At 50.3% G+C, this 19024-nt stretch overlaps 7 protein-coding genes across 7 annotated transcripts; 4 read left to right on the top strand and 3 right to left on the bottom strand.

The window, feature by feature from the left end:
- The first annotated feature begins 130 nt into the window (after window positions 1-130).
- slu7 (mRNA splicing protein SLU7) lies at window positions 131-1822 on the top strand. Its single transcript, XM_067623730.1, has one exon. It carries the CDS (start codon window positions 281-283, stop codon window positions 1712-1714), a length of 1434 nt encoding a protein of 477 aa, XP_067485486.1. The 5' UTR covers window positions 131-280; the 3' UTR covers window positions 1715-1822.
- A 350-nt stretch (window positions 1823-2172) lies between these two features.
- ASPBRDRAFT_167843 (60S ribosomal protein eL37) lies at window positions 2173-3121 on the top strand. The gene is made up of 4 exons (XM_067619631.1): window positions 2173-2316; window positions 2402-2464; window positions 2658-2729; window positions 2861-3121. Exons 1-4 carry the CDS (start codon window positions 2313-2315, stop codon window positions 2998-3000), a joined length of 279 nt encoding a protein of 92 aa, XP_067485487.1. The 5' UTR covers window positions 2173-2312; the 3' UTR covers window positions 3001-3121.
- A 45-nt stretch (window positions 3122-3166) lies between these two features.
- Window positions 3167-5084, bottom strand: ASPBRDRAFT_37447 (uncharacterized protein). Its single transcript, XM_067623731.1, has 3 exons — window positions 4629-5084; window positions 3998-4480; window positions 3167-3919 (listed from the first exon to the last, which is right to left on the bottom strand). Exons 1-3 carry the CDS (start codon window positions 4890-4892, stop codon window positions 3593-3595), a joined length of 1074 nt encoding a protein of 357 aa, XP_067485488.1. The 5' UTR covers window positions 4893-5084; the 3' UTR covers window positions 3167-3592.
- A 1287-nt stretch (window positions 5085-6371) lies between these two features.
- On the top strand, window positions 6372-9067 carry ASPBRDRAFT_656649 (putative C6 transcription factor (Gal4); the record flags this gene model as incomplete). The annotated part of the gene is made up of 7 exons (XM_067628572.1): window positions 6372-6404; window positions 6460-6489; window positions 6540-6634; window positions 6722-7035; window positions 7094-7785; window positions 7848-8323; window positions 8376-9067. 7 exons carry the CDS (start codon window positions 6372-6374, stop codon window positions 8746-8748), a joined length of 2013 nt encoding a protein of 670 aa, XP_067485489.1. The 3' UTR covers window positions 8749-9067.
- ASPBRDRAFT_112982 (sugar porter family MFS transporter) lies at window positions 8958-11344 on the bottom strand (the record flags this gene model as incomplete). The annotated part of the gene is made up of 12 exons (XM_067616709.1): window positions 8958-9116; window positions 9177-9303; window positions 9385-9481; window positions 9533-9782; window positions 9848-9903; window positions 9961-10051; window positions 10125-10570; window positions 10620-10665; window positions 10727-10791; window positions 10854-10994; window positions 11059-11203; window positions 11267-11344. The coding sequence occupies 12 exons, from the start codon at window positions 11342-11344 to the stop codon at window positions 8958-8960; spliced, it is 1701 nt and encodes a 566-aa protein (XP_067485490.1).
- Window positions 11345-12798: 1454 nt separating this feature from the next.
- Window positions 12799-14692, bottom strand: ASPBRDRAFT_51011 (OTU family ubiquitin thioesterase; the record flags this gene model as incomplete). The annotated part of the gene is made up of 7 exons (XM_067626657.1): window positions 12799-12880; window positions 12954-13397; window positions 13465-13736; window positions 13843-14108; window positions 14160-14223; window positions 14297-14383; window positions 14441-14692. 7 exons carry the CDS (start codon window positions 14690-14692, stop codon window positions 12799-12801), a joined length of 1467 nt encoding a protein of 488 aa, XP_067485491.1.
- Window positions 14693-15978: 1286 nt separating this feature from the next.
- ASPBRDRAFT_262124 (uncharacterized protein) lies at window positions 15979-16993 on the top strand. The gene has a single exon (XM_067622244.1). It carries the CDS (start codon window positions 16402-16404, stop codon window positions 16954-16956), a length of 555 nt encoding a protein of 184 aa, XP_067485492.1. The 5' UTR covers window positions 15979-16401; the 3' UTR covers window positions 16957-16993.
- Window positions 16994-19024: the final 2031 nt, after the last annotated feature.

Below are 19024 nucleotides of genomic sequence, written 5' to 3' on the forward strand. Positions count from 1 at the left end.
ATCGCCCACTGCTTTGCCGTCCAACTCTCTTTTTCGACTGCGACAGGACGTGTTGGAAGTGGTGGTTGAGTTTACGCGACTGGGTGGCGCGGGTAATACGCCAGGTCACGTGAATAATACCGAACCGCCGCCGACTCAACATCAGCGCGGCGATAAGAATCACAAACTTGACTTTACACATCTGCTGGTCTTCCCAAAGACATTTGACTCCTGGCGGCGCAATAGCACTTTTCCTCTTCTGTACACTTTGCGCCTGCTGTCCCTTATAATCATCGCCACCATGTCTAAAAAACCCGCCGATGTGGCGTCGAAAGAGCGCAACGAATATATTCCGTCTTTCATCTCGAAGAAGCCGTTCTATATTGACGACGACTCTCAAGCCAATGACTACCTAGAGCATCAACGTCTACAAAAGTCGACAGCAGATCAGTCGAAATGGTACGAGCGTGGAAAGCGTGCTGGCCCCGCGGCCACCAAGTACCGGAAAGGCGCTTGTGAGAACTGCGGCGCCATGACCCACAAAACGAAAGAGTGTCTGAGTCGCCCTCGGAAGCATGGTGCCAAGTGGACCGGTAAAGACATCCAGGCGGATGAAGTTATACAAGACGTCAACATGGGGTGGGATGCGAAGAGAGATCGGTGGAACGGCTACGATCCGAGCGAATATCAGCAAGTGGTGGAGGAGTACGAGGAGCTGGAGAAACTGAAACGGCTCACAAAGAAGGATGGCGAAAACGAAAGCAAGAGTGGCGAGGCTGATGACGATGAAGATGCGCCTCAGGAGGAAGCCCGCTACGCTGAGGAGTCCGACATGGGACGACAACAGAGCACCGCGACTCGCAACCTCCGTATCCGAGAAGACACAGCTAAATATTTGCTGAACCTGGACCTTGATTCGGCCAAATACGACCCGAAGACACGACGAATGGTTGATATGGGCGCACAGGATGATCAGGCAGCAGCACTTGTTGCCGAGGAGAACTTTGTCCGCGCTTCAGGAGATGCTGCAGAGTTTGAGAAGGCGCAGAGATATGCCTGGGAATCGCAAGAACGTGGTGGACAAAAGGTCCACCTGCAGGCGAACCCGACAGCTGGAGAGGTCATGCGGAAAAAGGAGGAAGCGGAGAGTGTGGCAAAACGTGAAGCTCAACGAAAGGCTCTCCTTGAAAAGTACGGTGGACAAGAACATCTCGACCCTACACCGTTGCGGGAGACAATGGTTGTCGAAAACGAACGGTTTATTGAATATGACGAAACGGGTGCGATCAAGGGAGCACCAAAGAAGGCGGCCAAATCGAAGTATGCGGAGGATATCTTTACCAACAACCACACGTGTGTCTGGGGAAGCTGGTGGCATAATTTTGAGTGGGGATATGCCTGCTGCTTCTCCACCGTCAAAAACAGTTACTGTACTGGCGAAGATGGGAAGCGCGCATTCCAGGAAGCAGACCAGCTGCTGATGCTACCTGAGAACGGAGCCGATGGTGATGAGCCGTCGGCTGAATATGAGGAAGCTAACGACGCGCATGAAGCTAGTGACGGTGCTCAAACATCGGAGCAGCCGAAGGAGTCGTCTAACACTAACGCAAAGAAGAGAACGCTTATGGAGGTGCAGTCTGGAATCACCGAGGAAGAAATTGAATCCTACAAGCGAAGCCGGCTTGCAGCCGACGATCCCATGGCCGCATTCATTGGCAAAGACGACCTTGTATAAGCGCAATTATAACATCTCATAGTTTCTCAGCTCTGTTATATAGGCGCCTTGTACCTGTCATAGATACCCATTCAAATTGTGCATATCCCAATATATTCTACTTTAAACCATAAATCATCAAGCCTAGATATAGAGTCTCCATCACTATCCCGGCTAAGGACGGAGTAGTTGGGTAGTTGGCATAGATAGCCTTATTGCTCCCGGGCCGTGATACTCTAGTCCACAAGTAGCCTAGCGCAATGGAGCAGCGAAGTGGATCCTGCCGGAGCAAAACAAAAATTACTCTTTGCAGTCATGCGGTCATGTGACAAACTCACCCTTGGGCGTTTGAGGCTGCCGGCGAATCACGGGACCAGGGCACAAGCCCTGACAACCACAACTCGCTAAGCGACACCACCCCAGATCCCAGAGCAACTTCGATACGCCCAGCGACGACGACAACGACAACCAGCCCTTCAACGGAATCGCCAGGTAGGTCCATTTTGCGCCCTCACGTGGGATTATTGTCATTTTTCCCCAGACCGGGAAATTTTTCTCATTTGGACTTTTCGTCGCTAACAAATTGTGCTATTCGATTTATAGTTCCACATAATTCAAGATGAGTACGTGCCAACGCGATATACCACCGCCCAGTCCGATCTATCGACGAGAACAATATCCAGACTGACATTCCGATTCTGTTTACAGCGAAGGGTACCTCCAGCTTTGGCAAGCGCCACAACAAGACTCACACTCTTTGCCGGCGTTGTGGTCAGTATTTACACTACTCCGAAAACTTTTATATATCCTCCGCGGGCGGGAATTTTTATATACGGGATATCTCTGCAATCAACGGAATGGGAGAGAGAAGGAACGGAATAATAAATGACTGCCGGGAGAGATATATATGAGGTTACCGGGAAACGATCAGATGGTGGGCTAATACGTTTCGGATTGAATTCAGGCCGCCGCTCCTTCCACATCCAGAAGTCGACTTGCTCCAACTGCGGTTACCCTGCCGCTAAGACTCGCAAGTGTACGAATCCTTTTCCCCAAAACCTTACCATCGAATGACAACCGCTGGTTCCTTGAAAAACCTCGGATACGGATTGTATGGAAAGTGTTAGGATGAACGTATTGGCTTACGAAGTTTGTTTTTCTATACAGTCAACTGGAGCGAGAAGGCCAAGCGCAGAAAGACCACCGGCTCCGGCAGAATGCGTCACCTTAAGGAGGTCCACCGCCGCTTCCACAACGGCTTCCAGGTCGGCACCCCCAAGGGCGCTCGTGGTCCCGAGAACCACTAGATTCCCCCCTTTCGATGACTGTCGCGTTTTCGTTTCGTTCTCGGAGGCTGGAGGCAGGGCTGGTATGACAGGGCCGGTTGGCATTTGACGACGTGAAACGGGTCGCAATGCTAGGGGCAATAAAAAAAAGACGCTATTCCCCGTGGAGTTGGTGTTGGGACGGTCTTTTTTTTTTTCATATTTGCCGTCATAGCATTTCTTTATTCTAGAGAAACACAAAAATGGCATATATTGACGACAATGTGAAAGAAGAAAGGCGCTCGTCTTCTCTCTCTGTGTGGGGATGTTTTTCTCTTTTTCTGTTTCAAAAACGAAATGAAATGGGAAAAGTTTATACATGAATTTCCTTGTCTTGTTTATGGCTGGCAGATATCCCATGTCGTGACAGATGCAGTTTGAGATTATTCGTCCAATGCGATCTGTCTACTTGAATGCAACCTACCCTTCGAGGCGTACGTGGTTTATGCGACAACAGGTGTTGCTATTTCGATTTCAATTGCGACTTAATCTCTATTTGACCGCGGTCTATTATATTCCGCACGCGCGCCTGAACGCCTGAACATGACTTGGGATGATGCAACAACCTTAGTATCTATTCTCCTCGCCCAAAGACGCTAACGCCACCGTCCCTCTGAACGAAGTATAGGACTTCCTTCTCTTCCCAGAGACCATCAGCCTCGGTGCTGTCACTTTGCCCCCATGCGCCACCTTTGCTGATCCTGAGCACACCACTGACATCCCTTGCGGCACCCGTTTCAAGGTTTCGGAGCTGCATAGCCATGTGTGCCCGATGAACCGACCCGATAGCAAACGCGGCATGCTCAGTCTCCAGCGGAGTGGCTCCCTGGTGGGCAGATGTGGAAGCATTGTGGATCAACGGAGAGTCCGAAGACACCGTCATGATCGTTGCGTGAGCGTACTGGGCAAATGGGGTCGTGGTCAGCGGATATGATTCCCGTTATCAAAGTCGTACTGTCTGTGGAGACTTGTAGCATACCTGTTGTAGCCCCATCACCCAGTCTCCCATCTCTGTAGCGCCTATGCCCCTGCTCGGACCCGTAGCGGCTAGTAGCAGATCCGGTTGATCGAGAACCAATAGAACCTCGGGTTCTTCCTGCTCATCTCCGGGGGTGGATGTTTTCAGGTCATTGATCACGGCCGCAATGTCTTTCTCGAGTGCATCCAAAGCTGCATTCCCATTTCCTGATAAGTGAAGTCGCTTGACCGGCCCGATTTCTCTCGATGTTGGCGGGTTCGGAGGGGCAGCGACTGGCCGAGGGAGGGGTTGCGGTCCTCGCGCGGGAATGGGACCGGGCTGCGACCTGAGGGGCAAGACTGTTCGGGGAGGCGCTGTTCCTTGTAGTGAGGCTCGGGATGTCGGTGTCTGCGTAGAAGGGGTGGAAGGAGCGGCGAAGAGTTCGGAAAGTCCGTCAACGAAGGCGAACTGGCGTTTGTCTGTGAGGCGGGCAAGATCGAGGCCCTGGTCGAGTCAGTATTGTCGCCGATTATTTAAGATTAGAAAGACAGCATATAGAAGAGTCTCCAGGAACGAATAAAGTATCCAAGTTTTTGTAAGGCCCAAATAATCCTTAAGACCAAATCGACGTGGAGGAGGTTCACAAACATACCAATCTCTTGGCCTCGGACCTCCAAAAATCCCAACCCCGCAGAAAACTCACGAGCACCACCTTCCTTTTTCTCCCATTGCTGATGTCGCTGAGCGCCGAAACAGCATCCGATGCCGAAGTCGAACTCAGAGCAGCATATAGAAACCGAAGGACCAGCCAATTCCCTGTTGCGCCGAGGACCGAAGATAGGACTGTGAGGGACGATTGCGGCAGAGACGATACGTAGGGAGTGAGGAGGGGTGGGAGGGGCGGTTGGCTAGGCATTGCACTGAGAGCGTCGCAACTGCTCCGTCTAAAAAATCGTACGGTCGGATAGCACTGAAGATATCTCCGAGCAGATGAAGATGACTTCAAGTCCAATATTGGAATTGTAGTGACCAATGTCGTATTTTGCGTCTGCCCTTTTTGTAAAATGACGTTGTATAAAAATGGAATTCCTGCGGATTTTTGCGATTGGTTGGCGACAGTGCCAAGACAAAGTCACTGGATCGATCAATACGGAAGGTGCGATGGGGGACTGCCTATCTAATTCTACTTACTTGCTAGAGATGGTCGTGGTTCCCCCCTCTACTTAGCCCATAGGATATCTGCTTTCTCATCTTTTACGCGTCACGTTTCTTGTCGCTTCGCACAGTCTGATCTAAGTTGTTTAGTTGGCTCGTGTATTAGCAATGATGAAACGCTGATCACGTCTCCGAGCTCAGTGCTCTACCCGAACTAAATATATTCTCAGCGGTGCTCCTAGGCTACTACTAGTATGCTAACTACGCGCGCCCTCTGCATGCAGCTAATGGTCCGCTGAGACGGAGATGATAGTATTCCTACGCCCCAAAACACTAGCAAAAGCCTTCTGCGAGAGTACTCCAGAGGCCGCGTGAGAGGTTCAGGGAATACGATCCTACTATTGCGGCATTGTCATCCCGCACCAGGAGATATCTCGGACGGTCTCGCGATTCCAGGCCGTTCACTACATTAGCTTCACGTCACCCGTGCCGATCACTGAGGCATTTTATGCGAACTGCTGGATATCCTACGCTCTTCTCAGGCTAAAGTCTGCCGTATGATTGTGATTATCGTTTCAGAGCCGTGAGGGGAATGGCCCATTTCCTGCCTGATGCGACGCCGTTGATTCCTGAAATTCAAGGAGGAAATTTTCGGCCCGTCACCTGACTGGCGCTCCCCCACACGAGCCAAAAGTCCATCAGCAATCATCGTCGCACTCGCTGGTCGAGCATCCATCCAGGTCTCGTCCTCTTCTCGCCGGCTTATAAGTTTAGAGCGTTGGAGCCGTACCCGATAACTTATCGTCCGGCTCCAAAAGCGTTGGGCCCTTGACTGCTTCCGCGCCGATCGTAAGTTGGCCGCCCCATCCATGTCCCTCGTTCCAAGCGTGTTACATTCAGGCACCTCGCTTTTTATCCCATACCCCACCGGTCTTAAGAGACGGTTTGGAGTGCCTGTTTTCCAAGCTACCTGTACATTTATTCATCCATCGCTCAAGCTGGAATCTGCGACACTCGACCATCCCTGCTGTTGTTATATTTCAGCCCGTAAAATATGGTCTACAAAAGTACTCATGTTCTCCATACTTCGCTCGACTTATCTTGCGGCGCAGATCAATATCGATCACGGCGGGCGCTGTAGTTGATGGCTAACAAAGTCTCCCCAGATGACATCAGTTTGGTGTACATATCAGCGCGTACGAGACTTGGGGTACATCAAATTTGACTTTCTACGTTAAATATGGCCAGTACTCGTGATTCCCACTCCTATGCTGTGAGTGCCCTATTCGCAGAGGGAGAGTAACTATCATGCTAATATTGACATGCAGTGTGATGAATGCCGGCTCCGAAAGTCCAAGGTAAGCCGCTCCTAAGCAGTTACTCGGCCTCTAACTAAACTCCATCGCAGTGCTCAAAAGAGAAGCCGACATGCGCACAATGCAAACAGCTCAATAAAGAATGCAATTACAGTCCCAAGGTCACCAGGAGCCCTCTGACACGACAGTAAGTACCTTCATTATTTCGGGGGTTCAATACCTTCGTCAAACTCCCGTTACTCATGAAACCAATCAATTGCTAATCCTTGCTCAGACATCTGACCCACGTGGAGGAGCGCTTACATGCCTTTGAAACAGCGTTAGCAAGACTGTTTCCAGGTGGTGATCTGGACGCCACCGTTCGCTCTCTTTTGCACGATGAGGGGCCACCAAAACCTGGCTCCTCGAAGTCCTCGTCCCGGCATTCCACCCCTGCCAAAGCTGAGCCGGATCGGGCCGAACCAGCCCCGGAAGCGCTGCCGCAGCAGGCCGATGGATTTGACTGGGCTGAGAACAAGATTACAGTTGGCGATCTGACAGATGGCATGGCAGCCCTGTCTATTAAACCAGAAGGAGCTGGCTACTTTGGTTAGTGTGGTCGACTGCTTCGCAACACGGGTTTACAAGTGTTAACTGTCTGTAATAGGCGCATCTTCAAGCGTTGTACCGCTTCGGGCGCTGTTGAAGCATGGCTTTGACCTTAACATTCCTGCCAGATCCTCAAAATCGAGTTATGGCATGGAAAGAGTGCCCTTGAAGGCTCAACTACTCAGCACCGCGCCCTCGGGTCTCGTCGAACAAGCTTTCATGGATGCATTCTTCCTCAATTACCATACCAGCTACCCCTTTGTCCACGAGGGTACGTTCCGAGCGCAGTTCTACGAGCAAGTTCCGCGACCACATGGGCAGGCGTGGCAGATCCTGTTGAACACGATCCTGGCTTTGGGAGCGTGGAGTATCGGTGATGACAACTCCGACTTGGATATTACATTCTATCAAGAAGCAAGAGGTCATCTACAGCAGGTGTCTGTGTTCGAAACCGGAAACCTCACTCTTGTTCAGGCATTACTGCTGTTGAGCAATTATGCCCAGAAACGGAACAAGCCTAATACCGGCTGGAACTTTCTCGGGTTGGCGGTTAGGATGGCTATGAGTTTGGGCCTTCATAAAGAATTTCCTGGATGGAAGATCAGCCTTCTCCAGCGTGAGGTTAGGCGGCGCCTGTGGTGGGGAGTTTACATCTTCGACAGTGGTGCGGCCAAGACTTTCGGTCGGCCCATTCTCTTGCCTGAAGACGATGTCATGGACGCGAAACATGTACTCAATATCCACGATGAGGTAAGGATTGGCTGTGTCTATTAACATCCAATACGGCGTACAAGTTCTGATTCTTCCTGCAGGCTCTTACGCCCCTCACTACTGCTCTACCTCCCGAAGTCAACGAACCGACCCTATATTCGGGTTTAATAGCACAGGCTAGGTTTCATCTTCTTACCAACAGTGTCTACCAGCGCCTCATCTCCGGCCCGAGTTTGACGCCAGAGGAAACGCTCGGCCTTCAGAGACCAATGGAAGAATGGTACAATGGCCTTCCTGATTACTTCAAGCAGCCACCCACACCAATATCGGATGCATTCGCTCTTGTCCGCAATCGGCTGATGTGGCGCGACTGGAATTTGAGGATCCTCCTATACCGCCCCATACTTCTTCGTTGGGCATCGCGTCGATGGACGCCAAACTCGGCTCCCGAACTCGAGGACCCGCTTGAGGCGGATTGTAGGAGGCTTTGTCTTCGAAATGCGCGATTGACAATATCATCGATCGCAGACTTTGTAAACAATCACGTTTGCACAAGGATCGGCGCATGGTACATGTTGTATGTCTCCCTCGCAACACCCGGTTTTTGACATCACTGACATGGTTCATAGATACTTCCTGTTTCAGGCTGGTGTAATTCCCATCATCTTGCTTATGACCGACCCAACAAGTACGGATGCACCCAGCTGGCTCCAGGAGATCGAGTCCACCAAGAAGCTCCTGATACACCCTTCTCTCAGCAACAACCGCCTTGCGACTCGTTGTCTGGAAGTTGTCAATCGACTCTGTTCGCCTGCATACACGAGTGCCGCCGCCGATAAGACTGCGGGACAGCCAGCACCCATATTGATGCCCTTTTCCGATCAGCTCTTCAACGATCCAACCTTTGGTAGCATGTTTCCGGATGTGGACCAGGAGCTGAACCTTGCTGGCATGGACTTCTCGGAATGGGTAAACTTCCCTCCGCAGAACGAGTTTGTTTGAGCATCTGTCAATGCCGAGAGGAGATGATATTGGGCTAGAGTCGGTCAATGGCCATACATGAATGTAGCGGAGCCTACAGAACAAAGGAGGATGTCGCAGCCCGAACTCCACATCTCGCAGGACCCGCTTGTGAAATGTTACATCAAACGGAACCCGCCATTTGATAAGAAGGCGGGACAGCGCAAGAGATTCTTAAAAGTTATGGACCCTCAGGCAATGTCCTCTTCCTCCTGTGCGAAGGGCTTCACAAATTCCGGGTCGACAGTGTGACCGCCGATGCCGCGCAGTTGAGCCTCGATTCCGACAATACGCTGTTTTTCCTCATGGGCAGCCGTGTCACCAAAGATGAGATCCATATCTTCCAAAGTCTAAAAAGGTTGCCATGTTAGTGATGTCTGATTGGATAACCAAGGGCAACCCAAACATACCTTTCCACGGGTCTCTGGGATGAAGAAGAAAGTGAATCCGAATGCGAGGAGGCAGAAAGCTGCGAAAAAGATATAGGTACCCCAGGTGATCGAATCGAGCATATCAGGGGTGACGAGGCCGATGATACTAGGTGCAAATGTCGAGAATGAGCCATGATCTTGACGGATGAAAAGGAAAGGACCAAAATGGAAATTTTTTCCAACATACAAGTTACACATCCAAGTAGCGGAAGTTGTGATTGACATAGCTTTGGAGCGTATGGATAGATTGAAGATTTCCGATGGCAGGACCCATCCGATAGGAGCTATATGCACATTAGCAGGATCCACTTTGCAGCTGAAACAGACAAACAAACCAAAAGAGTACGAGAAGTTGATATCGTAGATGTAGATGAAGGCGATCCCCGCCCACCCAGCAGACTGGTGATGGACCAAATCCGATCCATAGACCCCGATAATCGCACCCACGATAACCAGCGAGATACAGGTCCCCGTGGCACCGGACATTAGTAAACCTCTCCGACCGACCTTGTCGATCAGGAAAAGCGCCGGGAGTGTGCTAAGACAATTAATGATTCCATAGACGCCGGTAGCAAGAAGGGAACTCTGTTCGATCGTGTCAGTCCTATCAATTACTCCTGAGATGAATGGATAAAGTATGAGAAGCATACCGTATTCCCATCGAGGCCCAACTGAGCAAAGATTGTTGGGGCGTAGTAGATTATAGCTATGAGGATGATTTAGCGGATTTCATAGATAACAGAGAGAAGGATGAAAGGCGTACCATTACAGCCCATAAACTGCTGGAAGAACATAATGCAGCATCCGATGGCTAGACGCTTGAAACGCGCCCATGTGGTCACGAGTGAGATATACTATTATTATCAAACGGATGGGTTAGATTGACATTTAAAGGTAGATAGGTCGAGGACGACAACAACGACGAACCTGAGCAGCATGCAACTTGAACCCAGATAGATCGGGGAACCGTTCTCTAGCGAAACTATTCTCTAACATGATGGATGCTTTGATCTCGAGGTATTCATTTGTTAGGTCTGGGTTATTAGTAGATTGTCTTCGAAGTCTAGATAGTGCCTGGAGAGCCTCGTCATCTCGTTCGTGCATTAGTAGCCATCTAGGGGAGTCGGGGAAGAAAATCATCCCCAGGCCTAGTGTTAGGGCTGGAACGATTTGGAGGGCTAGTGGTAGACGCCAGGAGGCTTCAGATTGGCCGGTGCAGATGCCGCCGGAGGGGATGTCTGTGTAGGGGTCGAATGATGGGGAGGATGCGGTGCCCCCTGTGTAGGGGATGTTGGGGGCGCAGCGAGTGCCTCCGATGTAGTTTGTGCCGTAGTCGATCCAGTAGCTGACTAGGATGCCGATGGTGACGGAGACTGAAGGGTTAGTATCTGTGAGATGGAACTGGGGTGAGGGGGTACTCACGCTGTTGGAGAACGACTAGACCACCGCGTATAGCGGGTATGGAGACCTGTTCGAATGAAGGTAAGTATGGTTACCCTGTTGGATTGTGTGGAGGGGAGGGTACAAACTTCGGAGATATACAAAGGTACCACCATGGTTAGTTGGCCAATGGCTACACCTGCGATTGCACGTCCTACGGTGTGTGAGCGATAGTCTTAGAAAGGGTATGGACAATGCCAAAGTAAGAATGCATACCAGCAAAGAGCATTGGTACATCGATGGCACTGCATTGGATGGCTGACCCAATGACGAATACAACGACAGCGGCGATGATGGAGAGTTTGCGGCCTAATCGGTCCACGATAGGGCCGTTGATGAGGGAGCCAAACCAAGCAGCTATGGAGTACAGTGAGTGACCAGTTATGCGTATAGGTGGATTAATTGGCATGTTGGAACATACCAATCAACAAGGTAGACACAAACCACCCCTTGAAGCTGCTGTCCATGTACACTCGAGGAAATCGAGCGCCGAATGACTGCATAGTTATCACACCGGACACCACGCCCTGATCATATCCGAAGAGCAATCCACCCAAGGTAGAGAACTAGTAGATATTGGATCTGGTCAGAACAAGACCTGATGCTACATGATTGTATGAAAAACTCACCGATGCAACACCCAGCAGGTAGGGGTTTTGATATATCGAGGCGAACCCGCCCTGGGGGTCTTGAGCATTGGAAGCCATTGCTGCACACTACTTCTAAGTTAAACTCTTGACGTACAGCTCAGATGTTATTGACATCGTAGGATAGTGTCTCTTTATAAGTATCCGCAACTCACCTATGCCTACCTCTTCCCCGCGAATGTAGCATCAAGCTAGATCGGAGAGTTGTGCTCCGACCAACAGACACATAATCCCACGTTATGACGATGACAGCACCAGGTCTGAAAACTAGTCACTAGGAGTCAACTCGACTAATAACAGACTCGGAGAAGAGTACTCCGTGACAGGTAGTGATCCGTCCCTGTCATGACAGCAGCATCAGGATTGATCAATACCACGGGATAGTAAATGCGGGGAAATGCTTTTAAGCGGAGTTGCTCCGTGGACCCACCGTTGGGGAGAAGAGGAACCAAAAATCGGGCCATAATTAGAGTTATCGAACGAAATAGCTTGGTTGTATTCTCAGGAGGAAGTGGATGAGAAGATGGTGACTCCTGTTTGATAGAACATCAGCTGACGCTTGGCCATCATGTGATGACGACGGACTACAGCAGCTGTTTCGGATCTGATCTAGGCTACAGAGGACATTTACCGTGTACAAATCTGTCTTTCTACCAGGTACTAATGCAGATACCAATTCACTAATTCACAGACTACAGCACTCAGATCAGAGCACATTGCGTCCTAACTCCCCTATATTACTTGAAGCGGCATGACGGGCTCGCTCAGATGTCTAAAAGGTGGCACAGTCTACTGATATGGCAGTTGTGTCTCAAAGAACTTGAAATGAGGGGTTTTGTCACCGCATGCACGCCGGGTACTATATGATGCAACAGTCGCATGTGGGATGCTTATCGGCCAAGCATCTTGATAGGCTTCCAAGCAGCCACCATGCAAGACATTCCTGCAGAGAAGGGACCGAGGAGACTTACGCAAACGCTATGTAGGACTTGTCATCGTTGGTGTCCGGGCTGGTTGATCCCGGGTGGAATGCAGGAGGGCCTGGCAATTGTTTTAAGCACTTCCTGACTGCGTGGATTTGCAGCTCGGCTATGCCATGCTTCGTTTACCCATGGCATCGATGCACGTCGTCCGGCAGTCTAAATTGGAAAGATTACTAAGTGGTTTTATCCTAAATCTCACAATTTGCACCTAGAGCTGAAGGTAACCCACGCCCACCCGAATGCGACGCACAGCACAGACGCTAAAAAGAAAGGAAAGAACAGACAGGCTGTTGGAGCAATTCGAAATTCGAGCAAGAAAGCCACAACCTCGCCGATGCCATACTGATAACAATACGCTTCTTCGCCAAGCCAAGCACTAGGACAATAGCCTCCGTTCACCCTGCTGGAAACCAGACTTGCATATTCGATTTGGAAAAGCGTAACACAGATTATTCAGGCGCTAAAGATCGTGTGGAAATACCGTTTGAAACTACTGCTCACATGGCCGAAAGTAATCAAGTAAAGACCTTTTCATTTGCGGGAGTCGCTGGGCTCCCAGTGGATGGGTTCGAAATCCTGGTTCTGGAAGTGGGCTTGGTTGTATGGGGAACTACTGCAAGGGTTAGAACCTGGCACCAGAGAAGTGCAGAAGGGCGTCATAAGCGGTGAGACAGAGATATACTCACTTCTTGAATGGGGTGGTGACCGGAAGAGAGTGGCTGAGGTTGGGTTTCATCACCAGAGGATTTAACCGGATTTGCGGCCCGTCGGATGACCGGGGCGGCAGTGAGCTCATGGGAGGCGGTGGTGCCGACATTTGCGGTGGCGGTGGCGGGGGGGATGCGATAGACATGGGAGGAGGTGAAGCATGCATGGGGGGCGGCTGGTACACTTCCTGAGGGGGGGAGACCCTGTATGGACTGGGAGGAGCCGCCGGAATCGGAGAAGGGGCCATGCCAAAAGAAGGGTCCATCATCAAATTGGGGATCGTCATCAGACTGGAGTTCACATCGAACGCGAGGGCACCTTGATCCCAAGGAGAGTAGTCAGAAGTCATTGCGTATTGGTAATTAACCATGGGTTCCATATTCACAGTAGGTACGGCTGGGTAGAGAAGATCATAGTGGCCCCTACGGCTATGTTAGCGTGATCCATGAAGCCGTGATTAGAGTCTGCGCAACGCCAATGGAGACTCACGGGCGGTAGAGCAAGCAGATAGTCCCACCAGTGGGCCGCGGCGGGGTCAGGAGATGAGGAGTGACCGCGTCACCTTCGCTGCGGTCGAGGTACATGATCTCCACAGCAAATCCGGAGCCTTCGATTACCCCATCCACCAAGGCTTGGAGGCCGATCTCGTCGATTTCCGTTCGGACCACGTCTATTCGGGTCGCGCAATATTGATCGACGGGGATGGAGAGAAAGGCTTCATATCGACCCGGGTTAAGTTTCATCCAGGCGCTTGTCAACAGCTGTAGTACATTGAAATATTGATATGTCAGTCGCGAAACCCCACGGCCCAAGTCGATATGCAGGGAATCAAAGGAAAAGAAAGGAAGCGCTTCAAGGATCACTGACCCTGAAATGAGTGATGATAGCACTTGAATTGTACTCTTCGTTGAATGCATTGACGAGGAACGTCTCGTCCCGAATGCCGTTCTGGATGGCAGTGGCTATCTGGTGGAAGACATCCTCTGTTGCGTCTACGAAGATCTCGTATAGGTGTTCTTGTTGACCCGTCTGGTCCAGGAGTGCGTTCATCGACTTTATCCGCGCCAATTCATGGCGTACCTGGGTTAGGTTCTGAAGGTTGAGCAAGTTCTCAAAGTATCCGAACGCAACGGCTACACAGTGTAAGCAAACCCTCCATCGCTAGGGATACGGGGGGTAATTACCTCGCCAGCCACAGTTCCCGTCTCCCTTCATGGTTCGTGTCAAAGGGTGCGTTATAGCAAGAGCCTGTTGGTAGCGCGGTTAGTCACTTTGGCTCCCCTTCTGCGGAATCGGAGGAGTGACAAGTGAAGGACCATACATTAGACTTGGTGGCAAATGCCGGATCCGCATTTGCATACTCCATAGCAATGATGCTACTGGACTGTTTCGTTGACACCGGAGGGCCCTGTCAAATGCACGTGTAAGCCGGATAGTTCGGACATAGACCATCAGAATCCTTTACCTGAACGTCGGGCTGAAACTCATTGGAGAGTTTCTGGAACCTCTCCATTTCGGCGGTCGAAAGAGTATTCATGTTGAAGAAGAAGAATTGGTTACTGGGATAAAAGAGAGCGTTGGAAAGCTGCGAGAATCCGTGGTCGAAGAATGCAGATGAATGAGGGTGCTGAGGATAGAAGCCCGAGGTTGAATCCTGTCCAGTCGCAAAGTGGTTGATAGGGTCGAAATGATTCCAGGGAAGATCCGACAGGGACATCGCATAGAAAGAAGTTGGTTTTACGGCTTCAGGAGCAGTCGCGTAAGGATGGAGAAGTCGCCAAAATGCCTTTTCCTTAGCAGGGAAATAGGACCTTTATTCACTTAGCAGAGAACTTGGCGGAAGAGCGTAATACATACAAGACAAATGAGCATCGTTTGAAACAAAGTTTCTGTGCGACACAGTGACGACCAGCCGGCTGGGTCTATTCACTGATGTAACCGACCTACTATGTGACGTCCTTAGCATATCTCGTCAAGCTGAGCCGTGCAGAAGATGCAAGAGGGCTGTTCCCGGGATTCTCGCGGAGAAGAGACAGACTCGACCAATGGTGAAGAGAGAAGCAACTGAGCTACCAAGTATGTGGGAAAGGTGCTCGCAGGAATGATGAAACGAAGCCGGTTGTTCCAGCCGCAGAATCACGTCCACGGGATCCGGAACTGGCATTGGAAAGGCAAGAAGGATCAAGTCTCGAGAGACCGAGGTACCAAAACAGGGCGGAGGATCGAGAACAGAAGAAGAGGGAGGGGGGGCTGACACAGCCGGGGAAAGGGGAAGATCAGAGGCAGCTGAACAGGCAGAGAAGGCAGAGACGAAGAGTACGCAATCATGCACTTGGCTCGAGGGATGCGAGAGCCAGAGATGAAAGAGCATATAGCCATGCTGAGTGGCGCGCAAGGCCACAGCTTCTGCACTCAATCAACCCTCCTTTACAAAGAGACTTTTCACGCCTGCGAACACCAGACAAGATGGGGGGTGGAAAACATTTCCCACACGGTTGACATGCCAGCACTCACACGCCTTGCATCTGATGCGCTGGGGGATGTAACGGATGCTACTCCATCGTCGATTGGCGGCAGTGGATGAGTTGCAAGGTACCCGGGAACGCCACTGGGATTATAGATCGGGGCTGATGGTCGGGGAAGAGCCAAGAAAGTACTGACGAGTGCAGAGAAAGCCGCAAGAAAGAGAGGGAAGAAAAGAAAGGGAGTGTGTGGAGTAGAGTGGAGTGGAGAGGAAGTTGGGACAGGCAAAAGCGAAGGAATGGGGAGGAATAGTACACACAGAGACAGAGAGAGAGGAAGCGGGATGCGATGGTAAGATAACACAAACCGGGCAAGGTGATGTCAAAGCCCATTGAAAGGAAAAGCGTGGTTGGACCTACTGGAATCTGCAACAAAGTTCTCTTTCTCCCTCTAACTACGGCTGAAGTGCATACGTCCCAGGTGTGTCACATGTGCCGTGGCATCAATGCTGGGATGCGTCGGTGAAAGTGTCCGGTGGAATCGAAGGGTGTTATACTATGCCCCAAAGCGGCAATGAGGATAAACTTCAATCGTCGCTCTTCGGAATTGCGTAGATCCAGTAAGATAACCCTTTGGTTTTTTTTTGGCCTTGGGGGAGGGGGGGGCAAAAGAGTGAGGAAGTGGGCGGGCACAGTGTGGGTAAGAAAGTCAAGTGTGGGAGGGGAAAGGAGGAAAGGTAGAACGATGGAGTCTGGATGGTCAGGGCGACCGGCTAATCACTTGACGGGAAAGCAGAAGGATGATTGATGGATGGGATGAACTGATTTTAAGGTAAGGGAACAACAAAAAGACTGGTAGACCGAGCAGGGATGTGGAAGAACCTAATAGTGGTGGTAGTAAGTAGGCAGTGGTGCAAGTAGTAGATAATTGGACGGATAGTAGATAGATAGTAGATAGATATTGATGAAGGGGGAAGAAGAGTGTCAAAAGCCAGACAAGTTAAATCAAAGCCATAACCCTTTTTCTGGGGAGTTCTTTTCTAAACCCGAGGTGGCTCAGGGTTTAATAAGAAAGAAATTTAAGCAGCCGGCAGTGGAAGGATGGATGTGCGGATGGATGCGTTCGTGGAGAATGGAACGAGAGAAAATAATGAAAATAAGAATAAGAATAATAAGAATAATAATAATCACAACAATAATTGAAGAACGAGAAGAGGAAAGAGAAGAGAGCGACCTTCAGCAAAGGCCGGGCGCGGGGTTTCCGATGGGGTCGTTCTTTGCGGCCACTAAAACAGAAGCAGAAAATAGTTACTTACTTAGTGCCTTAGTTTACAGTCCAAATACAAGTTCCGTCAAGTCGGTCTGGTCTGCTGCTTGTCACGACTCGCTAGCGGATGGATGCGTGCTTGGGGGGCGTGTGTTTCCACCAGCATGGATTGTCCAAATTATTATTCAAGTCTCAATCAACCAGGATCATGTTATTACCTCTTCTGTTTGGGACCCCTACAAAATAAAATAGATTATTTTTCTTTTCTTTTTCTTAATTTCATGCACAATTCACTTCCACCCGGTACCACACAAACACATCTACAGATTACCTACCCCTAGACGAGGCAGGCAGCGAAACTATTGTAATCGTGTTGAGCAACCCTCCGGGACCGGTGGATGGAATTGGAATCTTGGAATGCACGGGTGGACAAACTCCCGGATGAAATACTAACCCATGACGTTTTTGTTTGGTTTCATGGTTGATATTCAGACCAACAGCAACCGAACCACCAACGACGCATGACATGGCTGGTCAATCCTCAAGAGTGTTTGGATCTCAATGATCTTCGGCTGCTGGACTTCACTTCCAAAGCGGTATTGTTTGGTTTGGTTTCGGTTTTCCGTTTCTTGAAAACTGGTCCATGCAGGAAACACCAACAACGTCTACTGTGTACTACTTTTTTTTATCTCCCTTGTAAGTACTAGTGAAAACGGACTACTAGACAGAACTAAACACATTTATTACAATGCCAGTGAACTGCCAATTATCTCTCACTAAGGAAAGAGAAACAAACAACAACCATAGCATTACTCAACGACCATAAAAAACGAGAAGCGAAAGAAGGGTTTGTATGACATTAATGATTATGATTAACTGAATCTTCATTTGTGTGGTGGATGGCCCGACAACTACTACCATCCCCCCTTCAATAGGGTAAAACAAACCTCACCATCGCTTGACTTACAGCAGCACAAGTTTGAAGGTGCAGCAGCGGATGAGCCGGTTGGACGAGGACCCAATAGGGATGGATGATCATCGTCCGGCGGTCATCCCCATCCTGTGCAACAGTCGGAGGTGGTACTTGCTCCTGATTCATGTCGTCGCCGCGACGGGATGGGATTGGGTCCATCCACCCACCCGTCATCCGGTCTGTCCATCCAGCTGGCTGAAGAAGTCCTGCTTTACCCACCTCAGGCTGGTGATTCTCATCTACTCCGGACATGACTACGGGATGATCCCTCGTTCGACGTAAAAATAGAAAATAATTCAGGGAATATAGGGCAACTAGTATTGACCAGGAAAGGGTAACTAACTAGAGCAACGGAATAGCTTGATTGATAAGCCAGGCTGATTACTAGTCACGATAGAACATAGACATACATGATAGTCTATCATCCTTCTCCTTTGTTTCTTCACGGGTTTATGATGCTGTAGATACCATCACGAGGCAAGGTGGTGGACGATTCCTCATTGGCTATGAGGGCTCCAACCCACGGAATCAGTCCGGGTGCTCAGATCGCAGTCCTTGTAGGGTCAACAATGGGGTTGGTTAACCATCAAAACGAGGTGTAAAAGGCAGAAGACACAACTTGAAGGGGCGTCGTATTTTTCTTTCTGGCATATTGTTGATGACTGATCAAGGATGGTGGTGACGATGCTGATTAAGAGCCAACGACGAAATAGTTAACCGGCTAGTTAGTTACTTAATAGAGTGAAGCCGTGAAGACGACAGCCAGAGGCCAACCATCGGCCACACATACACACACATAACGCGCTCTCACAACTCGCTCATCTGCTGCTGGGGAGAAGAAACGAACGCCCGATCTCGATGCAACCGATGACCCCTACCTGCGCCTCTTGATCCTCCATGCACTTGAGAACGGCCACATGTCCTGGCAGGATAGCCGACAAATCCGCTTGACTGGCGGAGTAGCTGCAGCAGGCGCCGGTCTAGCAGACGATTAGTATCTACGGAGTCGTTAGAGCAAAACATCGTGGTTGCTTGGAATCCGAGATTGACTCCTGCCTAGTCGACTATCCAGAGCTAACTCGGGCGAGTGGGAGCCGGTCTCAACACCAGCCCGCCTTAGCGCTTGTGCAGCTGCATTTACGGCCGACGAACCTGCCCTTGTCTCCACGCACGCGCTCTGCTCGATCCAACACCGCTGACCTGACGGTGAAAAGAAGGGACAAGTCATTCCCGGGTAGCTTGTCGAGTTTATTTCAATTTAATTTATCGCCCATCCGCGCACTGCTACCAGCCGTCTTGCATGCAGAAGCTCCAAGTGCGGAGTCGGAGTCTGCGACAAGACACGGG

Source organism: Aspergillus brasiliensis (assembly GCF_001889945.1).
Source record: "Aspergillus brasiliensis CBS 101740 unplaced genomic scaffold ASPBRscaffold_1, whole genome shotgun sequence".
Taxonomy (NCBI): Eukaryota; Fungi; Ascomycota; class Eurotiomycetes; order Eurotiales; family Aspergillaceae; genus Aspergillus; species Aspergillus brasiliensis.